This window comes from Mizuhopecten yessoensis, unplaced genomic scaffold (assembly GCF_002113885.1).
Source record: "Mizuhopecten yessoensis strain PY_sf001 unplaced genomic scaffold, ASM211388v2 scaffold9847, whole genome shotgun sequence".
Taxonomy (NCBI): domain Eukaryota; kingdom Metazoa; phylum Mollusca; class Bivalvia; order Pectinida; family Pectinidae; genus Mizuhopecten; species Mizuhopecten yessoensis.
Genome location: NW_018408252.1, coordinates 1,116,804 through 1,130,657, shown reverse-complemented (window position 1 = coordinate 1,130,657; position 13,854 = coordinate 1,116,804). Strand labels below are relative to the sequence as shown.

At 35.9% G+C, this 13,854-nt stretch overlaps 1 protein-coding gene across 1 annotated transcript in view; it reads left to right on the top strand.

The window, feature by feature from the left end:
* Nucleotides 1-13,603, top strand: part of LOC110458887 (beclin-1-like) — a 29,043-nt gene extending 15,440 nt beyond the window's left edge. Inside the window, exons 9-16 of the mRNA XM_021510847.1 lie at nt 540-602; nt 992-1,075; nt 4,282-4,342; nt 6,550-6,638; nt 8,254-8,364; nt 8,668-8,710; nt 11,258-11,361; nt 12,430-13,603. Coding sequence (XP_021366522.1) covers nt 540-602; nt 992-1,075; nt 4,282-4,342; nt 6,550-6,638; nt 8,254-8,364; nt 8,668-8,710; nt 11,258-11,361; nt 12,430-12,535 — 661 coding nt within the window. The 3' untranslated portion in view covers nt 12,536-13,603. The remainder of the gene's footprint in view (nt 1-539; nt 603-991; nt 1,076-4,281; nt 4,343-6,549; nt 6,639-8,253; nt 8,365-8,667; nt 8,711-11,257; nt 11,362-12,429) is intronic.
* Nucleotides 13,604-13,854: the final 251 nt, after the last annotated feature.

Sequence of the window (13,854 nt, the reverse complement as noted above, 5' to 3'; positions counted from 1 at the left end):
CCCCCGCTAAATAGGGAGGGTTGTCAAGTATGTCATGTCCTCTTCTAATGTACATCGTCGGGGCCTGTATTAGTACATTGTCGGAACCTATCTCATTCATCTACATCTACAGAATGGCAAATTATGTTTATTATCAAAAAAGAGTGTTGTACCCTGCTACTGAGTTATAATACTAGTTCTTTGCATAAACTAAAAGTTGTTTTTTGGGGGTGGGGGAGGGGTTGTATTGCTCGCTAAAGTTTGCATTGTTATATGTCAGCTTTCATGCATGTGTTCATGTTCTCGAGCTCATGACTAAACAAGGTCAGAATGGTGTGTTATTATATATAACCAAACAATGGTGTTTTTAATAGGGATCAAGAATAACAACTGTATCATCGATGTATGTCAGATACACTAACATCTTCATGGTAGTGATGTTTGTTTTAGATTAACATCTGTGTCACAAAGATGTTTGTTATACAAAAACTAACATCTGTGTCACAAAGATGTTTGTTATACAAAAACTAACATTTGTATCAGAGTGGTGTTTGTTACAGGTACTGGAAAGAATACAATGAATTCAAGCGCCAAGTACAAAGTTTAGAAGACGAGCAACGAAGGTAAAACTGGATGATAAAAATGTAGACAAGTATAAGTTTTGTAGGATGAATTCAGTGGAAATCTGTTAAATACATGTATAAGTTTGAATAAGATTTGTGAGATATAATTATATAGATTGACCTTTGTACTTATTTATTTTTGTTTTAGTGTTGTCACCATGATTGACTCAAGGGTCTGGTCTCGCCCCAGGAAACATATTTTCACTATTTCTTTTGAATAAGAATATTTTGTCATATGATTACTTAAAAAACCAGGTGAATGATAAAGGCTTTGGGCCTATTGATTCATTGTAAACAACTTTACTTTTGTTTCAGTGTAAACGTCATCCATCATATTAGTATTTAATCTTTGGCTAACTTAACATTTGTGTTATTTACTGTTGTTTCAGTGTTGACAACCAGCTGAAATATGCTCAAACACAATTGGATCGGCTCAAGAAAACCAACGTTTTTAATACAACATTCCATATTTGGTAATATTTATATTTTATATAAAATATAATTAATCTCCAAGATTTATAACATAAATAAGCCATGGCTATTTTAAGTATTTATTCATTGGATGTAAACATGCTATAACATCAGTATTAGCGTGTATTCAGTGTGTTGAATCATTTATAGTCATATTATCTAGTCTGTGTATAACTATTGCCTGGCATTGTTTAGTCAGTGTGTAGTCAGTGTTGAAGTATTTTATAGTCATTATCTAGTCTGTGTATAACTATTGCCTGACATTGTTTAGTCAGTGTGTAGTCAGTGTCTAGTTAGTGTACATGTAGTCAGTGTTGAAGTATTTTATAGTCATTATCTAGTCTGTGTATTACTATTGCCTGACATTGTTTAGTCAGTGTGTAGTCAGTGTTGAAGTGTTTTATAGTCATTATCTAGTCTGTGTATAACTATTGCCTGACATTGTTTAGTCAGTGTGTAGTCAGTGTTGAAGTATTTTATAGTCATTATCTAGTCTGTGTATAACTATTGCCTGGCATTGTTTAGTCAGTGTGTAGTCAGTGTTGAAGTATTTTATAGTCATTATCTAGTCTGTGTATAACTATTGCCTGGCATTGTTTAGTCAGTGTGTAGTCAGTGTTGAAGTATTTTATAGTCATTATCTAGTCTGTGTATAACTATTGCCTGGCATTGTTTAGTCAGTGTGTAGTCAGTGTTGAAGTATTTTATAGTCATTATCTAGTCTGTGTATAACTATTGCCTGGCATTGTTTAGTCAGTGTGTAGTCAGTGTTGAAGTATTTTATAGTCATTATCTAGTCTGTGTATAACTATTGCCTGGCATTGTTTAGTCAGTGTGTAGTCAGTGTTGAAGTATTTTATAGTCATTATCTAGTCTGTGTATAACTATTGCCTGGCATTGTTTAGTCAGTGTGTAGTCAGTGTTGAAGTATTTTATAGTCATTATCTAGTCTGTGTATAACTATTGCCTGGCATTGTTTAGTCAGTGTGTAGTCAGTGTTGAAGTATTTTATAGTCATTATCTAGTCTGTGTATAACTATTGCCTGGCATTGTTTAGTCAGTGTGTAGTCAGTGTTGAAGTATTTTATAGTCATTATCTAGTCTGTGTATAACTATTGCCTGGCATTGTTTAGTCAGTGTGTAGTCAGTGTTGAAGTATTTTATAGTCATTATCTAGTCTGTGTATAACTATTGCCTGGCATTGTTTAGTCAGTGTGTAGTCAGTGTTGAAGTATTTTATAGTCATTATCTAGTCTGTGTATAACTATTGCCTGGCATTGTTTAGTCAGTGTGTAGTCAGTGTTGAAGTATTTTATAGTCATTATCTAGTCTGTGTATAACTATTGCCTGGCATTGTTTAGTCAGTGTGTAGTCAGTGTTGAAGTATTTTATAGTCATTATCTAGTCTGTGTATAACTATTGCCTGGCATTGTTTAGTCAGTGTGTAGTCAGTGTTGAAGTATTTTATAGTCATTATCTAGTCTGTGTATAACTATTGCCTGGCATTGTTTAGTCAGTGTGTAGTCAGTGTTGAAGTATTTTATAGTCATTATCTAGTCTGTGTATAACTATTGCCTGGCATTGTTTAGTCAGTGTGTAGTCAGTGTTGAAGTATTTTATAGTCATTATCTAGTCTGTGTATAACTATTGCCTGGCATTGTTTAGTCAGTGTGTAGTCAGTGTTGAAGTATTTTATAGTCATTATCTAGTCTGTGTATAACTATTGCCTGGCATTGTTTAGTCAGTGTGTAGTCAGTGTTGAAGTATTTTATAGTCATTATCTAGTCTGTGTATAACTATTGCCTGGCATTGTTTAGTCAGTGTGTAGTCAGTGTTGAAGTATTTTATAGTCATTATCTAGTCTGTGTATAACTATTGCCTGGCATTGTTTAGTCAGTGTGTAGTCAGTGTTGAAGTATTTTATAGTCATTATCTAGTCTGTGTATAACTATTGCCTGGCATTGTTTAGTCAGTGTGTAGTCAGTGTTGAAGTATTTTATAGTCATTATCTAGTCTGTGTATAACTATTGCCTGGCATTGTTTAGTCAGTGTGTAGTCAGTGTTGAAGTATTTTATAGTCATTATCTAGTCTGTGTATAACTATTGCCTGGCATTGTTTAGTCAGTGTGTAGTCAGTGTTGAAGTATTTTATAGTCATTATCTAGTCTGTGTATAACTATTGCCTGGCATTGTTTAGTCAGTGTGTAGTCAGTGTTGAAGTATTTTATAGTCATTATCTAGTCTGTGTATAACTATTGCCTGGCATTGTTTAGTCAGTGTGTAGTCAGTGTTGAAGTATTTTATAGTCATTATCTAGTCTGTGTATAACTATTGCCTGGCATTGTTTAGTCAGTGTGTAGTCAGTGTTGAAGTGTTTTATAGTCATTATCTAGTCTGTGTATAACTATTGCCTGACATTGTTTAGTCAGTGTGTAGTCAGTGTTGAAGTGTTTTATAGTCATTATCTAGTCTGTGTATAACTATTGCCTGACATTGTTTAGTCAGTGTGAAGTCAGTATATATATACATTGTACATTGTATGTCAGTGTGTAATTAACATGTAGTCCGTTAAATCAATGTTGACATGTGAGATGTCAGCCTGATGTCCTGGTTAAATAAATGTTGACATGTGAGATGTCAGCCTGATGTCCTGGTAAAATCAATGTTGACATGTGAGATGTCAGTTCGATGTCCTGGTAAGATCAATGATGACAAGTGAGATGTCAGTCTGATGTCCTTGTTAAATCAATGTTGACATGTCATATGTCAGCCTGATGTCCTGGTTAAATCAATGATGACAAGTGAGATGTCAGCCTGATGTCCTGGTTAAATCAATGTTGACATGTGAGATTTCAGCCTGATTTCCTGGTTAAATCAATAATGACATGTCATATGTCAGCCTGATGTCCTGGTTAAATCAATGTTGACATGTGAGATTTCAGCCTGATTTCCTGGTTAAATCAATAATGACATGTCATATGTCAGCCTGATGTCCTGGTTAAATCAATGATGACAAGTGAGATGTCAGCCTGATGTCCTGGTTAAATCAATAATGAAATGTGAGATGTCAGTCTGATGTCCTAGTTAAATCAATGTTGAAATGTGAGATTTCACCTGATGTCCTGGTTAAATCAATGTTGACATGTGATATTTCAGTCTGATGTCCTCATTAAATCAATGTTGATATATGAGAAGTTCTGTTTTACAGGCACAGTGGTCACTTTGGGACAATAAACAACTTTAGATTAGGACGACTTCCTAGTGTCCCAGTAAGTATAAAAATGTTGATTTGTCACATATAGAGGACTTCCTAGTGTCACTGTAAGTATACTAATGTTGATTTGTCAGATAAAGAGGACTTTCTAGTGTCCCAGTAAGTATAATAATGTTGATTTGTCAGATAAAGAGGATTTCCTAGTGTCCTAGTAAGTATAATAATGTCGATTTGTCAGACAAAGAGGACTTCCTAGTGTCCCAGTAAGTATAATAATGTTGATTTGTCAGATAAAGAGGATTTCCTAGTGTCCTAGTAAGTATAATAATGTTGATTTGTCAGATAAAGAGAACTTCCTAGTGTCCCAGAAAGTATAATAATGTTGTTTTGTCAGATAAAGAGGACTTTCTAGTGTCCCAATAAGTATAATGAAGTTGATTTGTCAGATAAATAGGACTTCCTAGTGTCACAGTAAGTATAATAATGTTAATTTGTCAGATAAAGAGAACTTCCTAGTGTCCCGGTAAGTATAATAATGTTAATTTGTCAGATAAAGAGGCCTTCCTAGTGTCCCAATAAGTATAATGTTGTTGATTTGTCAGATAAAGACGACTTCCTAGTGTCCCAGGAAGTATAAAAATGTTGATTTGTCAGATAAAGAGGACTTCCTAGTGTCCCAATAAGTATAATGATGTTGATTTGTCAGATAAAGAGGACTTCCTAGTGTCCCAGTAAGTATAATAATGTTGATTTGTCAGATAAAGAGGACTTCCTAGTGTCCCAGTAATTATAATAATGTTGATTTGTCAGACAAAGAGGACTTCCTAGTGTACAAGTCAGTATAGAAATGTTGATTTGTCAGACAAAGAGGACTTCCTAGTGTCCCAGTAAGTATAATAATGTTGATTTGTCAGATAAAGAGGACTTTCTAGTGTCCCAGTAAGTATAAAAATGTTGATTTGTCACTTATAGAGGACTTCCTAGTGTCACCGTAAGTATACTAATGTTGATTTGTCAGATAAAGAGGACTTCCTAGTGTCCCAGTAAGTATAATAATGTTGATTTGTCAGATAAAGAGGACTTTCTAGTGTCCCAGTAAGTATAAAAATGTTGATTTGTCACTTATAGAGGAGTTCCTAGTGTCACCGTAAGTATACTAATGTTGATTTGTCAGATAAAGAGGACTTCCTAGTGTCCCTTTGTCAGACAAAGAGGACTTCCTAGTGTCCAAGTCAGTATAGAAATATTGATTTGTCAGACAAAGAGGACTTCCTAGTGTCCCGGGAAGAATAAAAATGTTGATTTGTCAGACAAAGAGGACTTCCTAGTGTCCAAGTCAGTATAGAAATGTTGATTTGTCAGACAAAGAGGACTTCCTAGTGTCCCAGTCAGTATAAAAATGTTGATTTGTCAGACAAAGAGGACTTCCTAGTGTCCCGTTAAGTATAAAAATGTTGATTTGTCACATGTAGAGGACTTCCTAGTGTCACCGTAAGTATACTAATGTTGATTTGTCAGATAAAGAGGACTTTCTAGTGTCCCAGTAGACTTCCTAGTGTCCCAGTAAGTATAATAATGTGGATTTGTCAGACAAAGAGGACTTCCTAGTGTCCCAGTAAGTATAATAATGTGGATTTGTCAGACAAAGAGGACTTCCTAGTGTCCCAGTCAGTATAAAAATGTTGATTTGCCAGACAAAGAGGACTTCCTAGTGTCCCGTTAAGTATAAAAATGTTTATTTGTCACATGTAGAGGACTTCCTAGTGTCACCGTAAGTATACTAATGTTGATTTGTCAGACAAAGAGGACTTCCTAGTGTCCCAGTAAGGAAAACTTTCATGTTTGATTGGCTCTATATTATTCTGCCACTCATATCCCAAGAATGGGACTTAAGGGGACTGACTGTTCATTCTAGACCTGATAGACGACCAAGGATGTTCCAGACATTGCTAACTGACCAGGTCTGTCAAACATTCTAGACTTTGTATTAGACATTTCTGGCTAATCGGGGCTGTCAGTAACTTTAGACCTGATACAGTCAACCGAGGATGGTTAATGCGCGAGACATCACCAACTGACTGGGACTGTCAAATGCTCAATGAATCACAGCTGACCAGTCGTGTTGAATACTGAACAATTCACAGCTGACCAGTGGTGTTGAAAACTCAACAGTTCACAGCTGACCAGTGGTGTTGAACACTTCGTCATAATTGACCTACCAAAACTCGTTGTTTAGTTTGAGATATTTTGGTTTATTTATAGGTTGACTGGAATGAGATAAATGCTGCCTGGGGACAGACTGTTTTACTTCTTCATTCTTTGGCCAACAAAATGGGGCTGACATTTAAAAGGTGAGTATCTACAGAATGATCCACGGGCCTCTATAGAGCTACACAAGCTTTGTATCGACTGTATCAATCCACAGGCCTCTATAGAGATACACAAGCTTTGTATCGACTGTATCAATCCACAGGCCGCTATAGAGATACACAAGCTTTGTATCGACTGTATCAATCCACAGGTGTCCATAGAGATACACAAGCTTTGTATCGACAGTATCAATCCACAGGCCTCTATAGAGCTACACAAGCTTTGTATCGACTGTATCAATCCACAGGCCTCTATAGAGCTACACAAGATTAGTATCTACTGTTTTAATCCACAGGTGTCCATAGAGCTACACAAGATTATTATCTACTGTATCAATCCACAGGTGTCGATAGAGCTACACAAGATTAATATCTACTGTATCAATCCACAGGTGTCCATAGAGCTACACAAGATAGTTATCTACTGTATCAATACACAGGTGTCCATAGAGCTACACAAGATTATTATCTACTGTATCAATCCACAGTTGTTCATAGAGCTACACAAGATTATTATCTACTGTATCAATCCACAGGTGTCCATAGAGCTACACAAGATTATTATCTACTGTATCAATCCACAGACATCCATAGAGCTACACAATATTATTATCTACTGTATCAATCCACAGGTGTCCATAGAGCTACACAAGATTGTGATCTACTGTATCAATCTACAGGTGTCCATAGAGCTACACAAGATAGTTATCTACTGTATCAATCCACAGGTGTCCATAGAGCTACACAAGATTATTATCTACTGTATCAATCCACAGGTGTCCATAGAGCTACACAAGAATATTATCCACTGTATCAATCCACAGGTGTCCATAGAGCTACACAAGATTATTATCTACTGTATCAATCCACAGGTGTCCATAGAGCTACACAAAATTAGTATCTACTGTATCAAGCCACAGGTGTCCATAGAGCTACACAAGATTATTATCTACTGTTTCAATCCACAGGCATCCATAGGGCTACACAAGATTATTATCTACTGTATCAATACACAGGCATACATATAGCTACACAAGATTATTATCTACTGTATCAATCTACAGGTGTCCATAGAGCTACGCAATTTTATTATCTACTGTATCACAAATAAAAACTCTTTATATATTCCAGTTACTGATTATTGATATAAAGTTCTATAATCAAGCATGAAATAACAAAACACGTATCCTACCTGAGACTATAAATTATTACAAAGCATCAAATACAATTTTTTATATTAATTATAAATCACATCATTGATCAAATGAGGTATCACAAAGGATGAATATCGAAATCTGTTATTTACACTACTAGGTAGATTTATAATTCATATATGTAATCATAGATTTTGTATTGATTGCTTTACAATAGATTGAGATCTGAGTGTTTTGTGATACAAGTACATGTACATGTTATAGGTCTGTCATGTAATTTGTGTCTAAATGGAAACTTTACTTGGTTTACTTACGACAACTTCTTATATTGTTTGTTAATCGTAAGACATGTCAATTAATGTGTAGATTTTGTTGTATTTCCTATGCTTATGACTGATACCTGTATCGTACATGTATATAGATTAATATGTGTCTATTTGTAGATTTCGCTTGGTTCCCTATGGTAATCACTCATATGTGGAGTCACTCACTGATAAATCTAAAGAATTACCTTTATACGGCTCGGGAGGATTTCGTTTTTTCTGGGACACAAAGTAAGCCCTAAGTATCTCTTTAAACCATTCTGATCAACTTCATGTAAACTTGCAAACTTTCAATTTGAAATTTTCTAAGTAGCATCTTGGATGTCAAAATATTAAAAATCATGTTTCATGCGGAACTATCTTATTGTATTGACTTGATTTGAATACGTCAAAAAGTTTTCCAATAATCATACTACATGACTTGTACTAACAACATCACAGCGGTATAATCAATATATGTCGATAAAACTGTTTAAAATTCTCCTGAAAAGAAAATGAAAACTTTATTATACCATTTTATCCCTCGGTTTTCAGGTTTGACCAAGCAATGGTGGCGTTTTTAGATTGTCTTCAGCAGGCAAGTAACTTTGTTTTACAAGAGCTTCATCTTAATAACTTCAAGACCTGGGGTTCTTATATTTATCTGGGAGGAAATGCTGTAAAGTTTCCTAAAATAAATGAAGTGTACCTACTTCCATCGTCACCAGGGTCAGAAATGTTAAAAACTTATCACTTCTTCATCTACAGACATGATCGCACCGACATCACATTTGTAAAAGAAAAAAAGTAATGTGCTAGAAGGCGTGATACTATTAAAATTTGCCACACAGCTATATCACTGGAGAGTTACAGTCTGATAAATCACAAATGACTTTGATAGGTTATATAGTGGTGCTGTGGTTGCCAAGTGGTTAAGGCGTCTGACATTCTGCTACCACTAGCCCTCCACCATGCACTGGGTCACAGGTTCGAGACCTACGTGGGGCAGTCACCAGTTACTGGCCGTAGGTCGGTGAATTTTCTTTGGGAACTCCAGCTTCTCCTCCACCACCAAAACCTGGCACGTCCTTAAATGACTATAGCTATTAATAGGATGTAAAACATAAACAATCAAACAAAAGGTTATATAGTGTCAATACAAAGCTAGTGTAGGTATATATATTTGTCCCATCACCCTAATGACTTCAGTTTTTAACTCATTCACCCCTGAAGACACATTTGAACTCTACCAATTCAAAGGTTGGAATAGTTCATTATAAAATTTTAGGTGTGATTGAGTTATATTTGTTTTATAAAACTCCATACTAAAGTGTTTATGTGTGGTAAGGTCAAGGTCAGTGTCACTTTTCATTAAATCTATTGTTATACCCCCCCGCAAAATACCCCCTGCATCGAAGTAAAGTAATGGACTAATTTCAACGTAACTTTACAGATGTGATACATTGTAACTTAACCACCTGAAGTTATGCATCCAGGTATTTATTTTTTTATTCTGACCCTTTTTTACGAAATTATGGCTCTTTGTTGAACAAATCCTGAAATTTTTTGTTCGGACATCTCCTTCTATAGTTATGGATCGATTTTAACGAAAAATTCCAGATATGATAACTACTATCTGAAGTTGTGCATCCAGGTATTCTTTCTTCGTTCTTACCCTATTTTACAAAGTTGTGGCCCTTTGTTAAAAATACTTGTCCGGACAACTCCACCAAAACTAAAAACCTACTGGGACAATTTAAATAGAAGATAACAGATATGATAACTACCACCTGATGATGTGCATCCAGGTACATGTATTATTTTTTCAATCTGACCGTTTTTTACAGAGTAATGGACCTTTGTTAACAAAATATATGTCCACACAACTGCTCCAAAACTATGGGACCAATTTCAACGGAAGTTTTCAGACATGATAACTACTCCCTGATGTTGTGCATCCAGGTATTTTTCCAACCCTATTTTTTTATGGAGACAAAAAAAAGATTTGTTGTAAAATCTATGTCCTGACAACTTCACCTACAATGTAATCTACTGGTCAAAGAAAGTTTACAGATATAATAACTGCCCCCTGACGTTGTGCATCCAAGTAGTACTTTTTCATCCTTTTAAAAGGCGTTATATGGCCTTTTCTTGAAAAACCTTTGTCAGACTCCTAAACTACAGGGCCGATTTCAATGAATATTTACAGATATGGTAATTACCCCCTGATGTCGTGCATCAGGGTAGTATTTTTTCATTTCTACCCTTTTTAAGGAACATGACCCTTTGTTTGCATCCAGTGGATAAGTTATCCCAACTCTGGATGGAGTGAGATCAAGTGCAAAAGGTTTATAAGGTTGGAGGTAAAAATATAAGGTCTGTTGGGGTACCTGAAACATTCATACATGTATTGTTTTTTTGGCGCTATAATATTTACATGCAGATTAATGAAACACACAGGTAAAAACATATAAGAGAGTGTAGTGGCCTGAATGATACATGCAGGACTGCTAAGTTTAGGATGCCAGGGGATGCCTATTATTTTGTATGGTATACATACTATTTTTGTCGCTGCCTTATTGCTTTTGGCACTATCATCTGCATCATGATCAATGTACGTATAACACATTTAGACTTGTTAAAAGTTACAACTAGAAGGTGACAGTATTCAGGTCAAAGGTGACAGTATTTAGGTCAAAGGTGACAGTATTCAGGTCAATGGTGACAGTTTTCAGGTCAAAGGTGACAGTATTCAGGTCAATGGTGACAGTATTCAGGTCAAATGTGACAATATTTAGATCAAAGTTGATAGTATTCATGTTAAAGGTGACAGACAGTATTAAGGTCGAAGGGGACTGTTTTCAGGTCAAAGGTGACAGTTAGAAGGTCAAAGGTGAGATTATGTAGGTCAAAGGCGACAGTATTCTGGTCAAAGGCGACGGTATTCTGGTCAAAGGTGACAGGATTTAGGTCAAAGGTGACATTATTCAGGTTGAAGATGACAGTATTAAGGTGAACGGTGACAGTATGCAAGATTTGGTCAAAGTCGCTAATTTTTGTTTCTTACTTATTATCATCAGCAATGCTGTTTCCAAACAAAGTATTCCTCTGCCTGTGCTGATTTAAATCCCATTGTTTGTTACAGTTTAAGGAGGAGGTGGAGAAGGGAGACTCCAGTTTCTGTTTACCGTACAAAATGGAGAAAGGAAAGATAGAAGATAACAGCTCAGGAACATCCTACTCCATCAAGTCAGTATACCATGTCTTATCAAGTATTGACTGTTCTTGAGGTTGATATATGGTTTTATGAACCTGAGAAAGAGATATTAACCGAGTCACTTTTCAGGTTCATAAAACCACATATTCACTGATATTAAAGTCATTAGTTGTTAAATTAGATATGAAATTACCCTTTTCTCATCAAGCAGGATGAAAAGTATGGAAATTGTCAAGAGAAAAGAACTGCATTTGGCAGAAAGCATTGGCAAAACTTTCTATTGAAGTGATGTCATAAAGAGTAACCAATGCATCCTCGATATCCAGGGATTACGCTCACTATCGCTCTCTGCACCCCTGGAATATGTCATAGCAAAATTGAAGGCACATTGGTAGCTATTTTATTGGTGTCAGGTAAAAAAATGTTCTTTGAATATTACAACGGTGCTACGTACGCCCAACTCCAAAGCCAGTAAGTTTTACCATTACACGACCGCAAAATCTTGTGATGTACATCGAGCGATCAAACTACCGTAAATTTGTGCGTAAAGTGCGCCCTTTTTTAGGTAAATATTGTCATGTCAAAAAGAAGGTGCGCACTATACGCAGGAACAAGTCATTCTTGGGTTCTCGAGTTTCAGGTCGCCATATTGGATTACCTCTCTTCAAATAGTTTTGTTTGGAGTCATCAGTCATACATGTATATGATAGATTGAAGTCTTCTCGTCTCTCTCACCAGGTGCTACAAGCTGAGCCTTGACCCCTGGAATATGTCATAGCAAAATTGAAGGCACAGCTTGTAGTAATTCTTCGTGTCAAGTCGTGAAATAGTATCTTTGACCTGTTTTGTCTCTATAGGGGTAAAAGAAAATGAGGAATGTACACTGTCATCCCTAGCTTCCTTAATTTTACATACACTCGGGTGACTAGACAGGTCAGTAAATTGTTCAAAGTTTGTACCAATATCACAGGCTAAAGTGGAGAAGAAAAAAAAAATGAAAATATTACAAATGTTTTCCTGATCAGAGATGATTTCATATTGATTTGTGGTTAATGGAAGGATGTTCATTCGACATGATTGATTTGACTTTATGTTGACAGGATCCAGTTTAACTCTGAGGAGCAGTGGACAAAGGCTCTGAAGTTCATGCTGACCAACCTCAAGTGGGGTCTGGCCTGGGTCACTTCACAGTTTGCTACAAAATAGCTCCCACAAATGTCCATCTCGTGTGTTCAGACTAATCTCATTCTTGTGTCATCAGCCAAGTGTCCTCTGTCGTCCGTGAGATGTCGGCTGCCATGTGTCACACATCGGCCACTACAAAACAGGATTAATCTGACAGAGGTCATGAAAACATTCACCAATTGAGTTGCCAACATTTGAATGCAGTCATTCAGGTTTCTGCTCTAGTCATCATTGATTAACATAAAAGCCTCAACATTTTCTTCAGGTTGATAAGTATGTATTATGAGAAGTTCTTTTTACACAACCAATAAGATTTGCTATGTGACGTTTAGTTGACTTGTACAATATGTACACTTTCACCTTCATCAGAGAAATGACCAGTGAAGCGTATGCACTCAAAGGTGTAAAATGTGTACGAGTTGTTCACAAAATCGATGTCGTTCGGCTACGCTGTGAGCGTATGTACAATAGTTGTTTATATATACCGAAATAACTCGTATACATTTCACACCTTTGTGTGCATACACTTCACTGGTCATTTGTCTGACGAAGGTGACAATGTACATATCGTACTAGTCATCAAAACGTCACATAGAAAATCTTATTGGTTGTGTAAAATGAACCTTTCATAATGAAAGTGTCGACTCTGAAAACAGTAATCCTGAAAAATGAAGTTGAACGTTGGTTCAAAGTTGATGATACTGTGGAGTCATCCTTGAAAAGGACAATTACATGTTATTTATCAGAGTTGTGAAAGTGTACATTCTGTTAAACAAATGAATCGCAGTGATTAAGGATTGTGTTACATGTAACAGGAAAATGACAAGAACCTGTAAACCCGGTTAGCCCGATGTTTATCAGAGTTTTTCATAAAATGTTTTCCATCAAATATACACCAGGAAAGTAAAGCTTTTGCTTCATCCATTATTTTTTTGTGTAATATATCAACCATTATTTAAGCATTTCACCTCCAAACATGATGCAGGTTGTTTTTTTATTGTCATGTGACATGCAAGAGGAAAAGGCCATTATCAGATAAAAATGTGCAATTTGGAAGTGAAAAAACATGTAAATAAAATATTTATTAATTCATTATTGTGTTTGTTCTGCTAATTCATCGACGACGCCTGCCATGTAAGTCTTGGACAAATTCAAGTCATACCACCAGTGGAAGATGCAACAGGGGTAATAAAAACAAGACATCAAGGAATTGTTATGACCTTTATTAAAAACACTGACCATAATATTGCACAGGAATTAGAATTGTTCCCAATGAGTTCATGATGGCTACCATAAAACCTAGGATCAAGACCATGAATATCGAATATCTGTCGAAATAT